The following is a 26,882-nucleotide window of genomic DNA, read 5'->3' as shown; positions in this document are numbered from 1 at the left end:
CGTTCACCCATCGACCAGTCGGGCTGCTATCTCATTCTTCGTGGAGGAACAAGCACAGCCGGATACATCATACACGTGCAGGTGCAAGAGCAAAGAAACTGGGGCGGGATAAATTGCTGACGCCAACTGCAAGGTGAAGAGGCCTGTGTGACGTCTCGCATTGTCTTGTGGGCTCCGATATGAGTAAAGCCCGACGTAAAACTGGTCTGCATTCATTTGACGCGAAATGCGCTGGATTAGAGCGGGCATTCCACCCCGTTTTCTTTTTGTTTCGCAATTGCTCGTGTTAAGCCCTTTTGTGAGGCACGCCTCTTGTATTCACCTTACATTGCTGAAGCAGATGAAGACGCCCTTCGGTTCTCATTCGTGTCATGATGTTGTTGGCTCTGTGAATAGTGTCTGGAGTGTTCAGTATTGATTTTTCAGTCCGCTTGTATGGAAATATTTTTAGAAATAACTTAATATACTCTTGTCCTTCGGATGACGAGCGGAAGACAGCGTTATATATCAGCTTACGACAACTCCACGCATTTATTTATCTCAGTAAGAATGATTCTCTGGATCTTTCTGGCAATGTTGACGTTTTTCCGGCATCAAAAAAAGCATTTCTCGCACATAAGATTGGATTAAAAATCTTCCTGCTACTCGATTCAAACTTACGACGTACTTTCCGAAAAGAAGGGGTTACCACCGTTTTGAACAGAATGGCGATGTGGCCTGGCCTCAGGGATCCGCAAAAAATGCAGTTTTTTGGCGGATCACTGAGGCCTGGTCATATCGCCGTCGACGCACTGTTTTACTTGCGCAATCATCCAGTGATGGCGGCGCTTGTATTTCATTTTCTTGTCTTCTTTAGCTTATAAAGTTTAGTCTAGTTTATGGGGTTTAACGTCCCAAAGCGACTGAGGCTATGAGAGACGCCGTAGTGGAGGGCTCCGGAAATTTCGACCACCTGGGGTTCTTTAACGTGCACTGACATCGCACAGTACACGGGCCTCTAGAATTTCTCCTCCAAAGAAATTCCAGCCGCCGCGGCCGGGATCGAACCCGCGTCTTTCGGGTCAGCAGCCGAGCACCATAGCCACTGAGCCACCGCGGCGGCAGCTTATAAAGGCTCTCTCTTCGATTAAAGTGGTGTCTTTGTGATTAGAACGCGGTACTCTATTGACTCAGGCATACTTCAATTTCTGACGTTTATGCTGTCGTCAGCACGTGATTTTCACAAGCCACTCAAAGGAACTCTTGCTGAGGTGGATCCAACGGAAGGGCATTCAGCAAATGGCATTCCGTAGTCGGATACAACTCAGGTACAAAGCGGCAGATACCCCTCAAAGGTGGCCCCCCAGCCAATGTTGCCGACCGGTATTCATGACACCGCAGTGAATCCAATTAAGCCGTGGTGGTTCCCCATACATCTGCCACCTCCTGATATTCCGCCTTAGTAGATCCAAGGGGATCGATCAAGGGGGAGAGGGAAGAATCTGTCGACGCATTTGTCTAGCGGGTCGCTTTTGAGGGGCATTTGCCGCTTCGTTCTTGAATTGTATTCGATTATAGAGCCGTATATCGAACTGCCAGTAGGAAAGAATGCGCTGATTTCCGAAATTACAACCTGTTCTTTTTGTGCGAGTTCATTGCAAAGAGCAATGACGCAACGGTGGAGGGCATTCAGAACAGAAGCGCACGTGTATACCCGAGGCGTTGACCGAGACGGCGTCAACGACACCAACAATGAATGTGTGCCTAATTGCTTCCTTTGACGTGGAAGAAACAAGAGCCTCATTCGCTGATAAATATGTGTCAATCTTTCTGCTGCAAGCGGCGTCCGACAACCAACTCGCAGTCTTGTCCATTTGCGTCTACGTTATTGTTATCCTTGAGTGCATCCCTATCACCGCTATCGCGCTAGTGCCACTGTTCGCTATAGGCCATCTCGAGAAGCACTCCCGCGGCAAGGGATTGCCCTTGGCTTGGAGTGTGTGAAGATTCGCTCCGATCGTATAGCTAAGCTGCATACTTTACGCCTCGTGACGCCATAAGCGTTTGCTCCACCTGTTTTATTATTGCAGTTCAAGCAAGACAGGAGCGAATCGCCGACCCACATACCGCACTCTGCTTGGCATGTCGAGGGGAAGGGTGGTCGCAATGTGTGCGGTCGTTAGAGATATGCAGGCAGTCACCTGGACCTCTCCGCTACTAAAGGAGAAGTTTGTGCCGAGAGCGTGGTCATAACAGATAGCTGTACACGAGAATTATCTCCTGGAGCACAAGGAGCGTGTCATTCCAGAGCTTATTTTGTAGGAAGGCGTTCCTTGTTCTGTTCGTGGGAATATTCCTACAGGAAGGCGCCGCAATGACGCAGTGGCGGAAGGTCGGTAGGAGTGCGCGAGTATTTTTGGCAAGCAGGAGCTTCTGCTGTAGTCAGGTGAACTGCGACAGGTGTAGTATGCTTCAACAGAGGTTTAAAACATATTTCAGTAGAACCAGCTTGTGGCCAGTTTGGTTTGATACTTGATATATATCTGCAGCGCAAAAACCACGCTCACGTTAGGAAGAAACATACACAAAAACACGAACAGACGCAGCACTCGTCACGTTTTGTCACAATAAACCAGTTGTGAGCGCAGCGTTGTTCCGTAGTGTGCGCGTCTTCCTGTTGGGAACGGGGCTCTCGCGTTGTAGTAATGGGTATAGTTTAAAGTATATCTAGTCGACCTTTATGACCATACAACACAAGGGTCGCTTTGCCATATTGAGATGTAAACGCTACTGAAAATCGTGTTCTCGTGCCAACGTGGTGTTACGTTCACTGCAGTCTACTGTCATGTCAGTACTACAATGCGTCATATCAGTTTGCCATGCGCATAACTGTAGCTTCAATGTGGTATTCGCTTCCGTCCAGATTTTCGAGCAAGGTGTGCTATAGGTATTGATCATCTACAAACGAGTGCCCAATTTTTGCATTCATCTTACTAGCCAATGATGATGGTTATTATTTTGATTCATTTTTTTTTTTTTTTTGACACGAAGGCGACATTGGCCAAAGAGCGCCTTGGTACTGATTTCTAAGCATTCCCCCTAAGAGAAGCCGAGCACCAGGCCAGGGAATAGCTTGTACTCATCATATCACCGATGTGTACGGCGGCACTAGGGATCGAACCTCGTAACTCCCGCAAGCGAAGCGGATGCTCAAACCACCACCGCTGCGGGGCTGTTCAGTCGTGCTGTGCAGGCAGGGCATTGATTTTCTTACTTCATCGCCCACCCTTACGTCGAGGACGCACCCATGTCGAGGACATATTATTTTAAGCCTTTTTTCGCATACCCGCCATGGTTTCTGTTCAGCCATGTAACCGCAACCCAAGTGCGCGATTTGCGTGCACATGGCAAAGGTAACACTCAGGTCCCCGACTGTTTGTTCCATGCATTTCTGAGCAGACATAACCTACAGCGAATATGGGTTTGCATTCTAATTCACGACAGCTATTGCTGCAGCCGTAATGTTCGACCGACTGGAGTGCAAAGAAAGCTGTGTAGATGGAGTTGTCAGAGAACAGCTATACAGAAAAAGGAAACAAACAAGAAGATTACTCTAAGCAACTCGTGCTTGGCGTCTTGGCTTCATGCAACCTCCATCAGCCTCTGTGATCCCCAGCAATAGTCACGACCAGGCATAGCGCGCGGTCATGCGTCGTGCACACCTCATGGCGAGCAGACACGCGACATCGTTCACGACTGGACGTTGATTCAGAGGGTGCTTTCCGAACAGCGTTCCGGGGTCTTTCCAGCGGCGCCAAATCATTCCTTCTCTTAAGCGGCCATCGGATGAGGCAGCTGTGATTCGGTCCGCGAGAACGAGGCGGCAGTCGACGGCGGCTGCGGGAGTGGAATCCGGCGCCTGTGCGGGTTTCAGTTGGAACAATGGCCATTCTTTGCCGCCAGGGCGGAATGAGGCACGTGCGCTCGAGAGGCGGCGTCCGAATAAGACGCCGATACGAGGAGCCCGCACACGAGGGCCGCTGTGACGTATCGCCAGACGCACGAGTGTATGGGGAAGGGGGGGGGGGGGGGGGGGGGCGGGGGGGGGGTGTCACGTCGCCTCCTCGGTCGCGGGCTTGCCTTGCATCCAAAAGCTCTCCTTGGTCGCTCAGGCTGGCCGTGCATGACTAAGTGATTTTATTTCTTGGTACAATAGGGACAGGCTGCACGAAAACTGTTACTACGAGAATTTCCTTACCGTAAAACAGAATGCAATAAATGCCATTTTCTGACTAATGACAGCGCCGTGCCTTCAGCGTTAGAGAGGCATATTTTTTTTTTCTTGGCAGCCTAAGATTCGGCAGTCGACCATAAATCCAGATGTGCCATTAGAACGGGCATTAACTAACGGTTGTTAACCTATAACACCATAAACGACAAACTTTGGCCCGAGTCCTTACACATAGAACAAAGGGCGTGGCTACTTGCTAGTGATGCAAAATGTGTGATACAATTAGATTACTAAACGGCAGCCATGCATTTCCAAGCTCTAGGTGAAGAATGTGGTGCCATTCTTGGTCATAGGATAACAACTGTCTGTTTGCCTTGGACGCTGTATTGGAAGGTTCCACGTAACGTGTGACAGGTTTATTAAATTATGCCCCGAAAAAGGTTGCTTTCTCTAGGCGCGCATATATTCAGTTGCACCTGCATGCATTGCGCCCACTTTATTCTACTGAATTCGTTTTGACCCGCCAAGGCTGCGCAGTGGCGATGACGTTCTGCTACTACGGCGTAAGGTAGCGGGTTCGAACTCGGCTGCGGCGGCCGTATTTCGATTGAGGTGGAAACCGTAAACGCTCATTCCCTGAGTGAACGTTAAAAACCTCAGATTGTCTAAATTATTCCGGAACGCTCTATTACAGTGCATCTCACGCAGAGCACGTATGGTAGCTTTGTCTTGCAAAGGTCCATTAACTATTATATTATTTTATAAGGTGATTATTTTCACCTCCGCACTGTTCCCTATGTAGTCAACTGAACTGCGCGATCCCTGCACTTCAGGTTGTTTTCTTGTTCTCTCTTTTCTCTTCTTCTTCTTTTCTAAAGGAGCTTTTCCCTCACGCAGCTTGCCTCTCATCCCCTCTTTCTCGGCATCTAGTTGCCTCTCTCTTCTCGCCTTTATGGGTTTTCCCCGTAATTGCGAATTCCATTTTACGACTAAAGGCGCCTTTGATATTTGCTGTTCTTTTTCTTCTAACCGTATAGCTCCTCGCAGCTGTTTCGTCGTTCAGTGCTGCGCACGAGGGCTCACATCTGTCCGATTTGTTTCGCTCTTTTCCTACACCTCCTGCCTTCGCAACGTAACGCTTTCGCAAAACCAGCCGAACCAACTATGCCGCAGCTGCCAAATGGTGGCTACGTTCTAATATAAACCTGCATATGTCTAACACCAAGGCGGGGAGTATTCCAAGGACAAATTATAGTCCCTGCTCTCCCTTACGCTGACTCTTTCGAATGTATACTCTGAAAATTTTTTTCTTTCGCATTCCGAACTTGCGCATAAGAATCGAAGTTTCTTAATTTTATTTTTACTGAAGCTGAAACTCTTCACTTTTGTCCCAGGTGTACTTCATTTCGCGCCATTATATCATTTCGTTCTTCCTTCTGCAATATGGCCTATTATGAACTTCGGTTTATGAATAGTTTATCGTTAACGTGCCTTTACGCGTTCAAGAAGCAATGCCGGCTATTACGTGCGCCTTGTAGTGTGGGACCCCGGAATAATTTCGACCGCATGATTTTTTTAACGTGGAACGATATCTTGGCAATTCGCCTCTTTGAAATTGTGTCCGCCGTGGGAAGGGTCCAATCCCTTAATAAACCAGAGAAAAACAAAAACGAACGCGTATAAAGAATAAGTCATGTCATTCGAGGAGGATTCACTAAAGGCGTCATGCAAGACCCTTAGACCAGGCACAGCCCACAAACTATAACAAAGTAAATGACACGTTAGTTGGGCTTAAGAAGGCAGCACTAATTTATTCGGCTCATGGTTAGTGTACAGTCAGATTCTACGTTAACGAACAGTTTATAGAGGAACCTGCAACTTGTTAAGCTTACTGTGTTGCATCCGCGACTGTTATAGTCGAAAATACGGAGCCCAATGGGCATTTACGTTCTTGTGAAGCATACAAACCAGCGTTTCCGCCAAGAAATGCGCGATCATCGCGTCTATTTAGGCTCAGAAAGGATTCTTGTTAGGCTAGTTGGTATATCATTGCTGAAACGCTGTTATTTTGGACGAGAAGAATTTAATCTGCGTCGTTTCCCTAACTCCTCCTCGTCCAAATAGCAGCGCAAGCTTGTTTCTGCCATACATTTTTCTCTCTTTAAAAAGTTTAGTTTAGTTAGTTTAGTTTATGGGGTTTAACGTCCCAAAGCGACTAAGGCTAAAAAGCCTTAAAGAGAGCCGCATCCTTCCGTGAAGCAAGATGGGCATGCTGCACACTCACCTATATAGAACGTTTCACAACGCTCTTCAGCCGACATATTTACGACAGGCAATGCTTTTCTAAAAAGCAACTGCGCTATATGCTGCCCGCATTCTTCAGTGACGTTGCGACGCACTATTGTTTGGTACAAATAGACGGCCACGACATAAATCGTTCGGGAAAAGTGTTTTCATTGCCCCGTATGCCTTTCGGATGACCGTACTCGAAATCAAGCAAAGGTTATCTCAGAATTGTATGTCGTATGGCGTAGGTATGGCCGTAGGCGTGATTAGCGTACAAAAATTGAAAAAAAAAGAAATAAAGCGCCGGTATTGGTCCAGTGCATTTAGAACAAAAAGTAACAAAAAGTTAATGAAGCACGTAAAATGCTGCCATTTCTCCTTTGACATCGCAACACGCGTCCATGGCAATTGCGATAGCAGCGTGACAAACCCAGCTCTGAGTAGAGTGGCATGAGCAGCAGAGGATGTGACGGGACGGTCAGAGAGGAGAATAAAGAGAGGGCTGCTTTCGTGCCTAACCTTCAGCATTTTTTTTCCTCCCCGTCCATCATTACTGTCTCGCGAGTCGAGGGAGGATTCCAGAGCTCTCGGCGTAGAAGCCAGTCTCCTCACACTGGCATGAGTGCGCAGAAACTCTCCCTATTATTATTATTTGTTCATTGTTTCCCTTTCTCGGTCGCTTCGCAATTATCCAGACACGTCCTCCGTCGAAATGTATTGACGTGGCACCATGTGCGGCAAATTACCCCGAACAACTGGCGCGAACTGGATATCCAAACACCGAGCAAGTTGAGGCGCTGACTGCAGACCACGAACTGCCAACAGCAGCGGAGCGCGTCACTAGCGACCTCCGCTGTATGTTCGATTGGTGTCGTGCCACGCGGAAGAGAGCGGGGAGATGCACCGATAGGGTGTGCGCGCGCGTGTGGTTGTGCAGCGTGGCACGTAACCCACCACCACGGTTCCTGGCGCACTGAACGTTCGTTTGAGGCGGGTGTTCGGGGGGGGGGGGGGGGGGGGGGTGAAGAGGGACAGAGAGATAAGACTTGTTTCAGGGCCTCTGCCACGGTCGCAGTGTGTGCAGTGCAATGTTCCACGCAAGTGGTGGCAGTAGGGAAAGTGTGCGGCGGTTACGATAGACTTGCGCTCGTGTTTGGTCTGCGCATCCACCTAGGACAGCTGTGATTAATTCTGTTCAGTGATGTGGGCGTGGCGCCATCACTGAACATTCGACAGCACAACTGTCGCCAGTCACTGGTACGTTGGCAGCAGTAATAAACGAAATAAAAATAGAGGCCAACGAGAAAAGGGAGGGGGCGGGAGGGTGTTGAATGGTTTAGATGCAGAATTTGAAAGGGTGCGAAGGAAATCGTGATTGGCCACCTTACGAACACGGATCAATCACTAGCCGCCATTACGTGGGAACAGAAGTTGAAAGTTTGGCTCTTAATTACAGCTGACGTCAACAGCTCTACAGGCTTCGCGACACCCTGCGGTTTCAGTAGGATATATCTCCGCTGTCGTTGTCATATATAACCGCGACTTTCCGCTTTCAGGAATTAAGCAACGATTCTGCGCAGAGTTCCTGCTCACAGATGCGGAGCCCTTCAAAAAGTGCTCCCCTAAGCTCCGGTTCTGTCTCGTTGCCCCGTCTGAGGCAATAGTTATGCGCGGATGAGCTCAGCCAGCGTGGGTGCCTGCAACACCACCTGCGCCAATAGCGCGATTTTGTCGCGTTTCAGAGTCGCTATGAAGCCCGCGCTGTAATGCTTTCACAGCCAAAGTTCGGAGAAACAAGCCAAGTTCCGGCCTGGCATGCCGGATACGCTAACCTATCACTTTTAATTTAGTTTGCGCGTGTACTGTCGAATGCAAAAGTGGTATATAACACTCGCAGTTGCATGAATCGCTTCTCTTGTGGCGCATTTGGGCGTTTATGCCCAGCCGGGTCGCCACGCGTCGAAACGAGCGAAGTGATATGCCTCTGAATGGAAACGGTCACCTCCTCCTTGTCTGTCTGTAAGCGCTGCTGTGAAGTGGCGTGGCAGCTAAGTCTAAACGCATGCTTATAACCACAGCGCCGTAGTAACACACGGACGAACTAATAGAACAGCCAGCCATAACGTATTAAGCAAGTCTAAACGAAGCGTTAGCGTTATAGTTGAACCTCGGTATAACGAAGCTCAAAGTGCCCGGCGTCTACTTCTTTATAGCTGTAGTTTCGTTCTAGCCCGTGTTGAGCGAGCTTCCATGAGGAATCGTCCTTTCTTCGTTATATCCATTATTTTGTTGTAAACTGCTTCGTTATAACGAGGCTCGACTGTACACCGCTTTCGCTCCCGTTAGCACACAGACGGACTAGGAGGAACACTTCGCGCAGCGGAAAGCCTTCGTAGTGGGATTCCTCTTTTCACGCACAAACCGTCTCCAAACGTATTGGGTTCACCGCTGTCTTCAGAGCCGATGTGCTGCCCTCTCCTAAAGGCATCCGTAGCAAAGCTGCCACTTCGGGTTCCTAGTTTAACTGCGCGCAGAAACTCACTCAGAGAAACTAATTAGCAGCCTCACAATGGCCGCCATGTTGATGAGAAGGAGCATGCCAAATGACTACCCCTATCTCGAACCCGTCCACCTGTTCCGATCTGCGTCGGGCTTCATGACTGGCACCGTCCTTCTCACTGTCCATCACAATTGGCTTATCGTATCGTAGGCTATCGTGATTGAACAACTTTCGAAGGAACCTGCAGTGCCCAGACGACCCTGCTTTATTTACACTGCGCGCGTGAAAGCTGTTCCCCTCCTTCAGCCCCTTGGGTCGCGATAAACGCGCGACCACATGCTGAAGGATTGAAGGTGCGCGTTCGGCTGGTGACATTCCTCGCGTTGGTGCCCTCGAGGTAGCCCAGTTAGGTGACGCACGCCACATGTGGTTTCAACAGAGCTCGGAAGCTCCTGCCTGTAAGCATACACAGGTAGCTTGAAAGAACACTAAAGTAGCCCCCATAAAATGCTTGCTTCTCTCGCTAGGCTGTGCATTATGGCGCTGCGACCGACTCTGCAAACTTCACCTTGGGTTCCGTACAGGCGTGCCAATCGCGCGATGCTCTTACTGAACCATACCTTTTCGAATCCGCACCCTGGCCACAGATCCATATTTTGTTTGCGGCATCTTTCCATTGTCGCGCACTGTTTACAACGCAAATGCGTTGTATAGCAGGGATGGATTGCTAGATGGCGCTGTCGCTCCACTGATCGTTGGATCCATCCGTTGCGCAAGGCCGGGGAGCACAACCGACCCCTCGAGCGCCGCGCTCACGTCAAAGGCACGTAATGAAGCGAGTGACATGCGCCCCGTCTTCTTCGCGCGGGTTTCGTCACCGAGCGTGAGGGTGGCACCAAACGCATTTCTTTCTGGTATTCACGCCGCCTGGCGGAAGGCGGCACGTTCTAGTTTCAACTGGCTGCGCATTTTTTTCTTAAAGACATACGCTACGCAGCAGTCTCGACAGGATGTATCACAGTAAGAGCGATCGACAGGTGCGAGTTAGAATGTATCGCGACACAGACGTATGTATACAATCAATTATAAGTTCGCTGAAACCGTTTCCGTAGGGCGTTATCGGCTTCGATGCGAAGTCCCACGATCATGCGTATAGCTATATCGCTCGCTTCCGTAAACACGGAAAAGTTTGTTGGGGTTTAACCTCCCGAAGCGACTCAGGCTATGAGGGAACACGGAAAAGTGTAACCTATGACATTTCTCCACAGCTGGAACAACAAAATTTACTCTATAGAACACACGTTTTAATCTTCGTACCGGGCTTCGAGTCGCGGAGGAAAACTGAGAGAAATGACAATAAAAAGAATGGTCTACATAATCAGATTACGTTGTCTCTGAATTGCTGCTCACCTCGGTATCCCCCCCCCCCCCCCCCCCCCTCCTCAAAGAAGCGTATTTTTCTTGCCTTTAACGATCATACTTCTACAGCCGCTGAAATCTGTGACTGGTATCAGACGCCTACCCGATGATAAATTTTTCGTACATGGAAATTGTAATGGGTGCAGATTGCGGGGTTTAAACATATTATCCCGTAATATATACAATGTGCGCATAGATCATGCTCGTACTGTAAACACTCATTGATTGTGTACTATCGGTACAAAATTCTACGGGAGGGGTGGGGGGCTGCGCGAAAAATATTATTTCGATACAGTTACGCCTGACTATGCTCTTAAATGTCTGAAGGTGAGTGGGAACGCGCATGTTGTACCAGCCGGTAACATTATCAGGTGGCAATTAATTTACAATTTACAGTCTTTGCGCTGCAGTGACTGATTTATGCGTTCTCGCACTCACTCACTAACTCACTAACTCACTCACTCACTCACTCACTCACTAACTCACTCACTAACTCACTCACTAACTCACTCACTCACTAACTCACTCACTCACTCACTCACTAACTCACTCACTCACTCACTCACTCACTCACTAACTCACCCACTCACTCACTCACTAACTCACTCACTCACTCACTCACTCACTAACTCACTCACTCACTCACTCACTCACTGTCACTCACTCACTCACTCACTCACTGTCACTCACTCACTCACTCACTCACCAACTCACTCACTCACTCACTCACTCACTCACTCACTCACTCACTCACTCACTCACTCACTCACTCACTCACTCACTCACTCACTCACTCACTCACTAACTCACTCACTCACTCACTCACTCACTCACTCACTCACTCACTCACTCACTCACTCACTCACTCACTCACTCACTCACTCACTCACTCACTCACTCACTCACTCACTCACTCACTCACTTTCTGTGTTTTAAAACGTGTTCTTCGCCTCGACACAGATCGAGAGAGAGAAAGCAGAGAACGCTAACACAAGGAGCTCAGCCAGACTTCTGTTTGGATGGCTGCCCCGAGAGTATCATAGGATTAAACTGTATCTCTAAAAATAAACACTTTTCGCTCTTCCGTTTCTTTTAAGAGCTTAATACAACGTGCGGGCTCTGTGCATGTGCCAAATGCGCGTCCTTAACTAAGGAACTCTGTGCATGGCTCTTTAATTGTTACGCGCAGCCAAGAAAATGCAATTATCTCATTACGGCAAATTGTCGACAAACCAAAAGGAAGCAAAGCGTTAAAGCGTAAGCATTGCACGTGTCGTCGCCGGCTCCTGCACCGTGCACCCGCGTGGCGCTCGGGGAACGCGAAGCTAAGCGGCGCGTCCCAATTGGAGCTTCCTGTTTCACACTTGGCAGCGAGCAACGTGCCAACACCAACTCCACTCAGTGGGACACAACGAAGACAGACGAGGCCGAAACGCGCCAGCCAAGGCTGTCTCCTTTTACATTGCTGACTTTTCGTAACCGCTTATTTTAATGCCTGAGTCGCAGCACTCGGTTTGAGACGCGCGAACGAGGACACGAAGATGACAGAGGTGTACGACTCCGTAAGAGCTGCACGTAAGCAGTGTTACGTGCTTGTGTGGTGCGCGTAAACATCAACCGTGCGAGGTATCAAGTTTATACTTTCCTCAACTGCTATACAGGGTGTGCAGGTCGCGACAAAGTGATGAGGGTGGCGGAATCACATGAAAACTGCGCGGAACATCGGTGAAGCAAAAAGTGGGATTTTCTTTCGAAGCACTATGTATACAAACGGGCTGCGGTTACAATGGGGTTACAGTCGCACCATCCGCCATTACTGATGATAGTTTGGTTCGGTTTATGTGGGCTTTAACGTCCCAAAGCGACTCAGGCTATGAGGGACGCCGTAGAGAAGGGCTCCGGAAATTTCGACCCCCTGGGGTTCTTTAACGTGCGCTGACATCGCACAGTACACGGGCCTCTAGAATTTCGCCTCCATCGAAATTCGACCGCCGCGGCCGGGATCGAATCCGCGTCTTTCGGGTCAGCAGCCGAGCGCCATAAACTCTGAGCCACCGCGGCGGCCATTATTGTCTTTTGTTCCTTGTCTTTTGTGCTCGCCTTCGTTCGCGCTATTTATTCAAGGTGCTTAACCAACTAGCCCGCCAAAACGTGTTAACGCATTATTGATGAAGTGAAGCGCTGTAAAGATACGCGTGTTCTGGTTTTCACAGTTTAGTGAACGAATTAGACGCCATAAGACCTCACATCATAAAAGGAACACGTCTCTGTGACCAGACGTGTGATACATATGACGCTTCAGCGGCAAACCCTTGTTGCATGGCGACTGAGCTATAGCAGCACAATCAACAGGAGAACACAGTACGGGTGGATACGAGTGACGAGCAGCTGCGTTAGAAGCGAGTACCAAAAACCACGTCTTTCTTGAGTGACATCCAAAAAGCACCATTTGCTCAGGTACTGTTCCTCGATGTTAGAGGTTTTTTTATCGCGTTTTTTAGAAAGAGCGACGCTTTGCCCGAGGCTTCCGTGTGCGCGACGCGCCTTAACAGCACTCGGACTGACAAGGTGCGAATACTACAGATAGCCTGCGCGTAGATAGAACGGGGATCGTCTTGCCAAAAGCTTCTCGGAGGCACGATTCTGCAGGCCGTAGAGATGCTACGATTGTTTATCTTGCGGGCACTCGTTGCCGTCAACATAATCTCCGCGCACATATCAACCGCATGCTTACGCGTTGCAGGTACGTGCGTTCCTGTGTTTTCGCTCTGCCATTTCCTGTACTCGCGGAAGAATTGTCCATCGCAGCGCAATCCGACCTGGCTTGCAGCGTCTCCGTTTTACTTCATTTTTTTTTTAGGATTCGCAGAAAACGTCTTTCGTTACGAACAATACTTTCGCGTGACGGAGATCGGTACGAATGTAGCTAACATCACTGGCAGGCTGGTGTTTCGCGTAAATTACACATTTGCTCTTACATACGAGCCTTCTTATACGAGTTCTGAGTGGTCACAGCCATTGTTAATAGTGGATCAGCAGGTAGACGACGAACAGGATTATAGTTGGAGTTTGCGGGCAGCACGTCGTATGACTGAGACATCGAATCACACCGCGAACGGTTTGTCCGGTGTGCCACGCGAGGTATTGTCAGCGGGCCAGAGCTGCGATTCAATTCGATGTCTGGGTCCTCAATTGTCAATGTGGACCCACAGATCTAAAGCGACAAAAGTCGGAACTAAACCTAATTATTGGCGTAATGAAATCTTTAAGAGCTTGAATACTCTTGCACAGACATAGACATAATGTGGACAAACCGTTACTGTATCAGTTTTAGGCTACATGTTCCATGTGTAATCGTCGTGAATACCATAGCAGGCAGCTGAGATAGTATAGACGGTAGCATGATTCACGGCTCATCAGTGTCTGCTTACCGCCTTAACTGCCTTCAGCAGTACTAGCCTCAGCTGCGCCCTGCCTTGAGATCGCAAGCCAGCCCACTGCTTTCCTGCTTCGATGACGCCATACTCGCTTCAAAAGGTCCGCCGACTTGCCCAGAAATCGGCATGCATCCACGCAACGCACGCCCTAGCGGTCCGAGACGGAAGGCAGGAACTGCTGGCTCTGACTAGTGCTGTGATTGATGGCACACCTGAGCGCGATGTTCGCGCCCCACAGCAGCCGTGTTCCCGTTTACGGCGTCTCCGCATCATCACTGCACGCGCTAAGGCGTCTCCCTGGCGCTTAAGATCGCTGGTCTGGCAGCGGGAAACTCTCATTTCACAGCTGCCAATGGCTGTTAGGTCATGAGCTTTGAGTGGATCTACATGCTGACCACGTCGCTAGGCTTTGAGGATATGATTAAAAGCTATAGCACTTAGCGTTCCCAGAAGCTCGACATGGCAGGTGCAGTGTTTCCAAGCGCTGATATGTAGCAGCCTCAAATACTTGTGCATCAGTTTCTGGGCTAAATATTGAGCTACTCGGACCAAAGTTGAAATAAATGCATGTTAGGCTACTAACGTCGGCGCTCCATCGGTGGAAGCTCTTTCGTATATATAGATCGCGTAATTTTCCGTTTTCTTTCTTTTTTTCTCTATGTCTTAGCGTGACGCGCCGATGAAGTCGAGCAACGCATAAAGGGCTCGACTGCTGCCTGCGTGAGACCTTTTCTGCACTTTGCGGAAGTCCTACATTCCCGTCTTACTCGGGCTCTCTCGCACTGTGAAGCAAATGGCAAAATAAAAAGCACAGGAGCTTCTCGCAGTCAGTACATTTTCTCTAAAGCCGTCGTAAGTGGTTCACAGCTCTGCCGACTTTCTGTTGTACCTCGGTGATAGCATCACTTAATGCTAGTTTCTTTACGAGCGCCTGCCTAACTCTAAATGTTCTGCTGTGCTCTGTAGAACGGGCCAACCACGAATGAAGCGAACAGCGGGCGAGAGCACGAGCGTACTATAAGCGCTTGTGAGTTTGAGGAAATCCACCAGTTTGATGATTATCTGGGGCGGTCGACTCTCGTTAGAATTGCGGATTGATTTCTGCCATTGATACTTGGAAATACAGTCGGACCTCGTTATAACGAAATGGTTTATAACTAAATACTGGATATAACGAAGAAATAACGATACCCCTTGGAAGCTATGTCAGCACGGGCTATAACGAAGCTACGGATATAATGAATAAATCCCCGGGCCCCTTCAACTTCGTTATAATGAGATTAAACTATATTACCAAACCTCATGCATGATGTCAGTACGTCCACTCCGCTTCTGGTAGAGCGGCAGTTAGGCGTGCGCCTATTCACAGTGGAGAAACCCAGAAGGTCTGGAATCTGTTCATTGCTGGCTCAGCAATAGAATCGTTCCTGCTTTTGCAGCATGTCGGTGCCACTGGTAACCACGCAGCAGAAAAAATACGAATCATGCAAGGAATGCCGATAGTAAGGGGCACAATAATTCCCGCTAGAACACGCCTGTTCTGCACTCGCAGGAAAAAGAGAAGCCTTCTATGCCAAGCCACGATCCAACCGGACCATCACAAAAAGTCTCTTCCGTCCCCATAATAGCGCCGTCTCCGAAATTGGGTGCATCTAAGACTACAGAACTAGGAAAGCTTAGTTGCTGGCGGTGCGCACCTGCACCCAAGAAGCACAGCTATAATGCGCAAGACTTAGCGCCGCAGCTTTGACACCGTCGCCTTGCCACCGCTCTCAACCCACGCATACGCCTATGTGGGAGCAAAAAGAGAGTAAGCTGTCCTCTAGCGCACTTCTTTTGATGCGAAAGCAACACTATGCGAGTCGCCGAGCCATTTCGCGGAGCTTACGAAAGGCCACACTGCGCATGCGCGAGGAGCAGTGACGTCACACGGCGCACAGCTGGCCAACACCACCTAGAGGGTGTTGAGCTGACGCGCCGCCGCCGTCGCGTTCGCCAGTTGCGTGTGCGCAGTAGCGGCGCATAGTTAGCGTGCCGGGGCCGCCGCCGCTGGCGCGCTCTCCATCGCCTCTCTCTAGTCGTTGGTTTCGCAATCCTCCAGGTTTCACAAGAGCTAAACCACTGCCAATTTTTTATAAAAGGGAGTGTGCTAGAAGACATACTCCCTTCTTTCTTCTTTCAGTTTAGAGTGCATGCTAAACTGAGTCAGCCCAGTTAGACAAACGTTATAATTCAGTTTGAAGTTGCGTCATACGTATTTACTAGAGATACCCGATACCCGTATTTATGAGAGATACCCAAGGCTCCAGAGGACCTGCTGCTATCGAACTCATTTTTTTCTCTCTTGAACAAAGGCAGTACCGCTCAAAGAGTGAGCCTTGGAGCACGCTTCTTCTTGCCCTATATTTATTCTCTTCATATACGGCCCCGCGTCGTGACGTTTGGTTGTTACGAGCTGGCATTTGTTGAAACCTAAAAGAGAGCCTCATGCTTTGTGCCGCTTTCCGTGCGGGCAGCGCAGCTCTGCAGGCCCTAAAAAGTAACAATAAGTCGTGTTCTTTGCGCCCCGACGCCCGCCCTCGTGGCGCTCGCCCCGAGCTTCGGCGCGTCGGACTGCGGCGCCCACAGCTGCTCGGCTCCGCGCCGAGAGCGAGCGACCAGCTGCGGCCGCCGAGCCTGCTGCTTTCGCTGAATTGCTGATCCATCTTGCGCGAGAGGGTAAGGAACAATGACGAAACATAAAAAGTGCCACCACGGCGCCGCGCACCCATTACGTTGTGTATGGCTGCCGTGGCATTTTTTTTTTTTTTTCGCGGCGCAGTTTGTGTCTGCGCGAGGGTTTCCTGCGCGGGTTCCCGGCGTAGAACACTTTTTCCTGCTCCTGCGCGATTTCACGTTGTATCATAGGGCTTGTTCACCGAAACTCACGACGCCTTCAGTTTCCACGTCAGCCTCAAAGGGGCATCGTTTGAAAAACTAGCTTTCCAGGGAGGGCTGGATTGTCTCAGGTGGCCACCGACAACAAATCCTTAACGTTAGCATCAATGATGCGAAACGTACATTTAAGAAGATGCATTGTTATTTGTTTTGCCGTACACATGGTCGTATCACATAAGCGTTTTAATCCCTCTAAAGAGCGTCGATACCCGGAAATTGAGACTTGCGAGTGACACTGAATGCGCTTTTCTCCTTTTATAGATACTTATATACTCTTACGTTATAAAGCAAAGATCCTAATGAGAAAAAAAAAATGAGCCTTGATTTGCCTGGCTTTTTAAAGAGAACTGAACTGAACATAAAACTAACTGAACTGAGCTAAATATAAGAGCAGAGCGAGTTAGAATGGACGTGGAAGATTTAGAGGAGTGTCTTCGGTCCGCACGTACACAGATACGTGGTAAGTACATGGGCAGCTACAGAAGAGAATAAGTCTGGACATGTTGTCCTTGTACGTGTCTTCTCGTTCGTCCTGTCTTCTTTTATGCGCTTTTATTTCTTTTTAATTTTGGGTAGTTACAGCAAGGTAAGTATTCCTGATCGCTTTCAACGCGCACACCCACTTTCACTGGTGCACATGTGCTTCTATGTTAGTAGACATGGTGCCATTCCTACGGCTTTTTCGCGAGTGTTCTTTATAGCACACAGCCACACCGAGTAAACGATCCACCACGCTTAGTGTGGTTAAAGGCGTGGTTTGCATTTGTTTCCACCAAAACACGGTGCAGAGGTTAAACAGTTCGAGTCGAGGGAATACAACGCGCTCCCTCTAGCGAGCCAGCAAGAGCTCCATGAGCTATCGACTTCGGAAATGGGCGTGACCTGACTCACCTCTCGCACTCGCGTGCCGCGCTTTGTTCGCTCGTTAGCCGCATCGCGTGAGATGGCTTGTCTGCTTACACGTAACCACACCTCGCATTCTATACTGTAGCGGTCGCAACTTTCCCCGGCCCGACGACTCACCCATCACGGACACGCGGCGCCCGTGAGAATGCTTCTTGGGTTTTTGTTCGTCGCTCCTGTCACCCGTGAACTCTTCGCTTCGCTAGGGCGTGGAGCGGACGCCATTTGACTTTCTGATCCTACAGCACCCTCCGCACGAAGGCCCGCAAATCCCGTTTGGCTGCCTTCGAGAGGCGACCTTCCATTCTGCTATTCGCGAGCGTTCTTTTTTTTTTTTGTTGTTGTTCCCCGACAGCGCGCTGATCACGTTTCCAGTCGCCGGCTGCCTCTGCACCTAATGAAGTCCACCGGGTGGGCTTGACAGCCTGAGAAAGCCGCACGGTTTGTTTCCTTTGTTTATTTCATTTACTTTTTTTTTCTTGTTTTGCGCAAACAAAAATCTACTGCTTCGTTGGGCCTGCGAAGTCGCGCTGTTCGGTTAGGTTCACGGCATATTATACATACAAGACTGTGTTTTTTTTTTTCCTTTTCAGATTTGTATCACACATTCAAACAAGCGCTATGCGCATTTGTTTATACTTCGCACGCACACACAAGAACACGCGTAGGCGCAATTCAGCAAACTCTCGTTCTCTCCCGGATAATGCAACGGCGTTCCGTTCCATCCCGGAGTGGTTGCGGTGCTGGTTCTGCCCCCTCTAACGAGATGCAAATCTCGATTGTCGCGCCGAACGAGAAAAACGGACGCCGAATTGCGCAAGGAAACAAAAGAGCTGACAAAAGAAAAACGCGTGCAGGTAAGACGAACAAGAGCAAATAGAAGCATACGGCCGGTCGAAGTAAGTAGAATACGATAAAGCAGAAATTAATACGAAAGAGAGAAAAGATTCCCTCCTCTCCTTCCCCGGCTTCCTCACCGGGAGCCGGCGGGAGTTCAAGGGGCTTCAGCGATCGCCGAGAGAGGACCTTGCCCTAGAAACATCAATCACCGCCAGGGCGCACTGCTGTCCGAATTCGCTTTTCCAGCCGGCCGGCCGCCTTGGGTCAGGGCGCGTCGCGGGGAAGCCTTTTCAGGGCGTCCCCTAATCGCTTTTCTTTCATCCCCCTCCCCCGAGTGTAAGAGCGTCGCGTTATAGCGCGACGCCCGTCGGTAACGAAGTAAGCGCGAGCGAGCGTTCGCCTTTACGTCTTTATGAGGCGAAATCAGATTTGAGGAACAAAGCAGGTGGAGAGAGAGAGAGGGGGCGAATGAATGGGAGTGTGAAGGGGGGTCGCGCGCGATGACGGCGAGAACGGGAGTGCTCAATCGAGCCGGTTGACTGCAGGCAGGCTGTTCGCGACCCGCTTCTATCGAAAAGCGTGAAATCGGCTGCCGCTTCACGCTTTAACGCCGCGCCGCCCCGACAGCGATTCCGTTGTTGACGGCTGAAATTTCGCCGTCGCTGAAGCGAAGGGTCGGTCCGCCTGCCTCTGTGCGGTTCCTGAGTAATCGCTGTCTTTAGTGTCATCACAGCCGGCTGTACTGACGATTGCAATGCTGTTTCCCTTTAGGTTTTTGTTTCAAAACCACTGAGCGCCCTTTAAGAGCAATCGCTCTCGAAGAATTAGACACCTGCGTGAGGTAGACATTTCGTCGTTCGTAATGGCTATGTTGAAATCGCCTAGGACCTTGTATATGGAGCATTGAAGAAAGAACAAAGGATATTTCCGCCAAGCTTGTTTCAAAGTGCGCAGCCTTTAGAGTTCTAGAGCGGAGCTTCAGTCTACCGGATGCTACCTACATGCGAGTGAGGAATCAGCGGATGAAGTGGACCAGGCGCAATATGTGCATGGACACCCCGTTACGACTATTATCTGCCTTAGTGCGCGTCAACTACAAGGCATTTCGTTGTTGATATGCGCTTTTAGTCAGAGTCAGCTCCCGCAGCTGCAATTTCGTTAGCACTCGAACGCTTTGCTGAAACTTTTTCGACCTCGCTTGATATTTTAAGATGTGGTTGAACGGCTATAGCCAGAGTCGGTATTTCCCGCGGTAAAAAAAAAAAAAATGTAACACGTGGAATCAACTTGCAGCAAACAGGGAATTCTGATCGGAGGTCGATACACACTCTGAGACCTGTAAGCATTGGCAGCAGAACGCCATATCCATACCATGCTAAGTTTTTAGTTCTTATAGCCTATCGTTCCAGCATGCAATGACTGAGATAGCTGCTCAGTTTTGTTCGTGCCATTAGAGGTATACTCTTTGCCTTTCCGCGCAGACGCCAGGCACACACCCAGCAGCCTACGCCACCCCGGAGCTGCTTTCTTTATCGCCTCTGCCACCACCATTAAGCATCTCCGCGCGCAGTATACGGTGTTCCGCCCCGCGCACTGCTGCGGCTCGCCCCTGCCTCTCGGGAGCGCGTGACTCACTGCAAACAGATCCGCCTTCGCAGACCGCCAGGCCGTCCATCAGTGTCCGCAATCCGCATGCATATATGCTCTAGAGAGGGGGGAGAAGCCATTCACGTCAAGCACTGTACCGCACGCGCACTGTACTTCGCTAACAACGGCCAGTGTGCGTAGACCACCGCAGCGCTCCGTGCCTCGCGCAACGCCTTGAAAAACGAGCGAATAGTTAAAAGAGCACGCGCGCGCGCCGCTTTGATGGCGTCGCGACCGGCTCGGATACATAAGCACCTATGCACGCGGGCATCGTCGACCACATAACCGCATGACGTGGTGACGCGAAAGAAGCAAATAATAATGATAGTAATAACGGGCAGCCGAGTCTCGCCCTTCGCGCGAAGGTCGATCGACCACAGCCGTTATAATTGTTACTACCCCGCTCCGTTCGGGGTGCATGTATACGCGTTGTGCGGGTTATAAGGCCTTTGGGCGCGCGGCGGCGACGAGGTCCGCGCCCGCGATTGAGTTCATGGTCTGCCGATGGCGGGCACAGGCCAGGCTGCAGCGCAGTGTCTCTCGCTCCCAATATTGGCGCCTTCGGCGAACCATATTGGACGTTTCCCGTCGGCGCACATTCGCTCCGCCCTTGGTCTCCTCGACAGCTGGCCACAGGATGTCGGCGAGCACGAACTATTCCTGGAGGCTCGAGAGAATGTTCCCCGAATTCACGCTGCTTAAAACTAAATTCTCACGAAATGCGCTACTTTAAGTGCAGGCTTTTGTAGCTCCGGAGTGCGCTCAACTTTTAAACTATCTCTGTCGATCTTATTTTCGAGGGAGATGGCCTGTTAGGCGTCTGTGGCGTTTTGATATCGCTGAAGAGCCATTTCTATCTTCCGTTTGACTCGTGACAGGCACTACTCACCGCTGTGTCTCAGTGGGCACATCGCCCATCAGTTGATCCCAAGGTTGCGGGGTCGAGTCCCTGCTGCGGCGACCTCATTTAGGTGGAGGCGAAATATAGACACGACCACATGTGCTACGCGACGTCAGTGTGAAGGAACCGCGGATGGTGGAAATTAACCCAGAGCCCTCCACTGCGGCGTCTCCCATATCCCACGTGTATCTTCGGGGCGTTGAAACTGACGTAGCATGCCTTGCCACTTGATAAGCACTAACTCAGGATAGTGTAGGTGCTGAAGGAAACGACATACAAACAAGAAAAAGCGTCGTTAACGGACGCGCTTAACTGGTATGTAGTTTCATCTGGATTTCACTGCACACGTTTACATTACCGAGATCAGCAAGCGCAGCTTTATAGTACGAAATACACACGCATCCTTTCAAGGCTCGCCCAGTTTCAGCCACCTAACCAGTTGCGAATCTTGCTACGGGCACGCATTTCAAAATCCCGTACACTCCGAATGGTCCAAGGTCAGTTGACTGCCACTCTAGTTGCGGCATTTAGGAGAACTGCTCAGCAAGGCTTTCGCCACTTTCGTTGCTTCACAAAATCAACATTGCATACTCTCTACGCGATGTGGTTAGCCTGCGCAACGTCATGTAACCTGTACTAAGACTCACCCGCCATTGCTCCGAGTTCTGCGCGCCTTCCAGTTTACGTAAGCAGACCCAACTACCGGGAAAGCCCTTGTGCGTGGTACACACGCATCAAACTTTGGAGGAATACCGCGTGGCACCGAGAGGTGGCAGATAATAACGAATCGGAATCCTTTTCAACCTGGCCTATAGTTAGCCTGTTCGTGAAATGCGCATCGGGATGGGAAACAATGTTGCTATTTCGTTTCTTCTCTAAAACAAAGGGTGGCCGGGTAAACATGCAAAATGAGACACCGTGAACGAGAGTCGATGCGAGCGAGTACGAGTGTCCGCCCGCGCCGCAACAATCGGATGGTCCTACCCCCTCCCCCCTCCCGCACTAAGAGGGAGGAAGTGAACGAAGCAACGGAGCATGACTGCAACGTAGGCACGCCGGTCGCATCCTCGCCGCCTTTGTGATTTAATGCCCGTCTGGCGCGCCTGTTCATTTATTGCTTGGTTGCTGCCTCTCTCTTATCTTCCTCATGGTTCCTCTCCTCTTTGTCTTTCAGGCGCCTGCGACGCGGCGTTGCGTTTCATTATGCGACGCGCTGGGAGAGGAGGACACAGCTCTTCTATTCGTATTTGTGATGGCGTGGGAGGACGACATCGCGGTCGTCCAAATTTCACGGTCACTTTGAGCCGCCAACCTTGAGTCAGCGCGGCGAGCGACAAAGCTATGAGCTGGACGAATATTGCGTCCGTCGCCTCATCGTCTGGCGGGGAATCACAGGCCACCTGCGTATATGCTTTCTCGTTTCGGTGTCCTGCGCCGCTGCTGTGCTTAATCGGCACTGTGCATTCACGGAGCTTGCGCTGTCCGCATGGTCAGTCGCGCGGGTGTCTATATTAAGCCTTCTGAAGCCTGGAGAATTTGCAACGAGCGCGAGAACAGCTATATGTAGATGTATGAGCAATACTGAAAAGGAACACTTTAGTCGCGTTCAAGAATAAATATTTTGATTCGTGAAATTCTTTTAGCTCCCATTCCTTGCAAATTCAATTCAGATGAATATCGTTCGGAAACCATGGCGAACATGAGGCCGAACGTATTCGAAACATGACGAAATTTTCTGTCCGCACAGTATAAAGCAGAATAAAAAAAAAGCGCGCCCCTGCAGCAGTCGAGAGGGAATTTCGATCCAGCGCAAATAGACCGGCTTCGTATCCCGATGCCTTAGACAGCTCGACCATAGTCACAGTGGAGGCCTTCGGGTTGTATATCCTTCATCTTGCAAAGCATGCCAAGGTCTCGGTGCACTGCTGTACTCGCACTTTGTACCTGGCAGAAATGCGGTCTCTGCGGTCATGCAGGAGTCGAACCTGCGACCATCCCAGCCATTGAATCTTTGAAGAGGGTCTTTTGCGGTAGGACTCTCACTGTTGGCAGCGTGCTTTAAGTTAGCTTTTGTCGACATTGACTTTTGTCGACATATCTTTATTTATTTATTTGGGAATACTGCAGAGTCGCCTGACTCCAAGCAGGAGTGGACACAAAAAAACAAGTACAAGAATCAAGAATACAAGAATACGAGAATACACATATACAAGAAACAATACAAGAATACAAGTACAACTTCACCCCAGCATTTTCAGGTTTGTAACGAACTCTTGCGCACTGGGACTGTCGACAATATTCCTAGGTAATTTATTCCAAGAGCGTATGGTTCTCGGAAAAAATGAATACTTAAAGGTATCGTTTAGGGGGCTATATTCACGAATCATTTTCCTGTTATCAAAACGCGAGCTTGTGCGTAGTGTGTGAGGGGTAATGAAATTATGATTGTTGATGTCTATTATATTGGAAACACATATCAAAAGATGTGTTCTCCTCTGACAATGCGCCGACATGTCTCCTCTTTCCCACACCTTATGTGTTTTTAGTATGGTTTTATATGCTTATTCTTGTCGTTTGTGCGTACGCCTTACGATAAATACTTGCAATGTAGCTGTTTAAATTGTGACTCATTCCACGTACCAGCTGTCATAGACGTTTCGAACCAGAATAAACCGCTATGAGAGAGTGAATTTTCTTTTCACGACATATGCATGTAAACATTTCGTTCACCATCCCCGCTAACATCCGTATACCTCCGAGTCCTTCTTCTTTGATATTTCTGGTAAGCTGCACGTCCCTCAGCACGCGGAGAGAATAGCACGTCGCTAATAGAGACAGCGAACAGGCATCACAGCGACTCCAGCCTAGGCATTGCTTTGCAAAAACTACAAAGAGAAGATTGCAAGGCGTAAGGGCCTCATACAGAGAGAGTCGGGCAGAGTGATCAATGTTTTCTCAGTGTGAATGTGCACGTATCATAATGTTTGCATAAAGGACAAAGATTTTTTTTTTCTGTCGGGTATTCGCGGCGCGCACCTGACTGAAAGCTGTCACATGAGGAAGTATCGCACGGAGAGGCCGAAGCGAGAGGCATGGTTACGGATGATGCACCTGCGCCTATTTCCGTGACAGGCTCTCAATAGGACAAACTCTCATTGAATGTGCGCTCGGAACAAAGGCAAGTTCCGGGGACAATGGAGTACCGTTATGCTGGCATCTCCAGACTGCCGCCACAAGCGGCGACAGATGGTTTGGAAGAAATCTGCGGAGGCGTACGCGTCTACTGCATGTGAACTGGTTTTGGGATGTTATCTTTTTGTTTTTTGCTCGCAGTTTCCGCAAAGTAAAACTGAAAAAATCCCAAGGCAGCAGTTCCTTTGGTTCTTTTTTTTTATCAGAACATTAAAAAACGCACAGTCCCGCCAAGAGTACGTGAAGTCAGTCAATCTGGCTCCGATGACGAAGTATGACGGAAGTGATGACTGTAGAAAAAGCTTGATTTCTCTTAGCAGCAAGTTAATTCGTATTAATACTGCCGGGCAAGGTGTTTGGCCCGTTCGTCAAACAGTGCGACGGACTTTGCACGGAGCACTGTTAGCCGCCAAACACACCTTAAATGTTCACGACTACGCTGTAAGAGAAGCCGTTTCTTTGCTGAGGCACTTCTAAATTTTCTCCAAACCTTTTTGGCTTTCACCGCTGCGTCAGTGTGCTGAAGAATGACGATTTATTTCTCTCTCTTTCCAGTTCAGAGGAAAAATAACACTACAGGTTAATTCTAGAAATCAAAACCCGGGCACGAGTATAGGTCTGTAGCATAGGTCGGCGGACTTACTCGGACCCACTAAGGTTAATCTCAGATCATTATCTGAGTCATGAGTGTGTCTGAACTCATGTTCAAATCATGATCTGATTTGTGAGTTCGGACTCAGATTCGGATCATGATCTGAGTCGTGAGTGAGTTCGGAGTCTGTAGTGACTCAGCCTTCGGGCTTGCGCTGGTAAGGAAAGGAATCCCGGAATGCAATTCTAACAACAGCTTGTATGATAATAGCTTCTTCTGCCTGCTCTCTTATTTCTGCGCTCCCAAAACAGAGGGAAGAACAACGGCAACGGTAAAGGCATTCTCGGATCGTCATTGCTGCCGGTCAGCGAGCAGCTCGCGTCCGCATTTGCCCGCTGTACATGGGAGATCCGAAGATTTCCGGGTCAGGGCCCGTCCTTCGACCGACAGGTGTGGCCGAGGGTGACTGTGGACAACGAGGCCGCCGGCAGTTCAACCGGCAGATGACACGCTCCGCTCGCATCGGTGTTCTCTGTTTCGCTTTTTCTTTCTATCTTTGCCATTTAATTTTGCCCGTCGACCTTGTCTGTTTTTAATGCCGCTTTGCGGTTAGGAACGCTTGGCATCTCATTATATCCACCGGTGTCTCGTCCGGTTTGGGCTCATGCGTTGAGAGGAATAGAATGCGGTTGACAGCGAACGGGAGATCCCCTGCGTTTACCAAAGGACGCTTGGTGGAAAACAAAACCACCCGAAAACGTCACTGGAAAAAAACGCGTGGAAAACTACCCGTGCGCCGGACGCCTTTTCAGTCAAGTATGCAAGTGACAGAAGATTGCTCACGAAGGTGGGGCTGTTCGTTCCTGCAGAAGCAACGACAAAGACGCTCTGTTAATCCCCAAGGCGCCGACGCGGTCTGAGCAGGCTCCCGGCTTTGTGCACGGCTCACGTCGAAGGGTGTGGAGAGACAAGGACGGTAGCGTACGGATGTTTGAACCATTGCAAAGAATCTCAGTAGGTTTCCGCTAACGTGACTCACTTACACGGACAGCCAGCATGCGCCTGTGCAGTGTCAGTTGTGCGCCCCCTCGGGGCTTCTTGCGCATGCGCAGAAAGCTCCTCGTGGAAGTGGATCAAGATCTTGCTATGCTAAAGACATCTAATTTATACAAAATATGGGATGCACACAGAGGGGAGGGCGACGAAAAAGTGCGAGCGAAATATGCTTGTCTTCTGGCTAGAACGGCCGCCATCTTGGTCGCTCGACATGAGCTTTCACCTGCTGGGCACAAGCAAGTTCCACCTCCACACTAATAAAGACATCAGCTTCAAGAATTAGGGAAGTCAGACAAACATACCGTGGGCTAGCACTACAAGTCTTTCTGCTACGCTGCAAAAACGTACTTCAGTGCAATGAATCATTTAAGAATGACTTAATGCATCCATTTTAGGGACAGCAGATGTAACCTGCACGTCAAGTCTGCCCGTTAACCCCAAAGAAAAAAGGAGCAAAGGTGGGTCTGGATGTATGCCCGATGTGGATAGACGGCTATGGCCGTCTTCGTGCCATGGTCATTTCGTGCAAGTCGCAACATGCATGTTGCGACTGCACTGTTGTATTGCACGAAACGTTGAGAAGGATGTATAGGAGAGCTATAAGAAGAAGCACGTTATGTGTTCATAAAACGGGCATAGTCTGGTGAATTTGCGGAGCTTTTAAATGGCAGGCAAGCCTGCTTCAGGACAGGTTCACTGGTAGATATAGAGTACGAGCAATCTGACTATACATGAGCGCGTTCTCTAACTAGTTCAGTTACGTTGCAGCAGGGGTCCCAAGTGGCAGATCCTAACTCCGGTGTGACGAATGCTTGATAAGTAGCAGCACATTCATCAACAGCAGTCCTCTTTGTACGTTTCTAAGCCGCTCGTGATACCTCCTTCACCATACCTTAATACCATACCATAACAGTCTCCTCACGCTCTGAACAATGGGAACGGAAAGGGGTGAATCATTCGCA

General features: G+C 49.6%; 1 protein-coding gene across 6 annotated transcripts in view; it reads right to left on the bottom strand.

Moving 5' to 3' along the window:
• Positions 1-26,882, bottom strand: part of LOC149341362 (aquaporin-7-like) — a 68,485-nt gene that overhangs the window by 20,556 nt on the left and 21,047 nt on the right. The window contains exon 1 of one of the 6 annotated variants that reach the window (XM_089543443.1): positions 9,617-9,813. The exons of the other annotated variants lie outside the window; for them this stretch is intronic. Within the exon in view, the coding sequence (XP_089399569.1) occupies positions 9,617-9,673 (57 nt within the window). The 5' untranslated portion in view covers positions 9,674-9,813. Of the gene's footprint in view, positions 1-9,616; positions 9,814-26,882 lie in introns of those variants that run through there. 6 annotated transcript variants of the gene reach the window in all.

Source organism: Amblyomma mixtum, chromosome 5 (genome assembly GCF_055824585.1).
Source record: "Amblyomma mixtum isolate Tamu chromosome 5, ASM5582458v1, whole genome shotgun sequence".
NCBI classification, from domain to species: Eukaryota; Metazoa; Arthropoda; class Arachnida; order Ixodida; family Ixodidae; genus Amblyomma; species Amblyomma mixtum.
The sequence above is the reverse complement of the archived record's forward strand: the minus strand, read 5'-3'. Positions and strand labels throughout refer to the sequence as shown.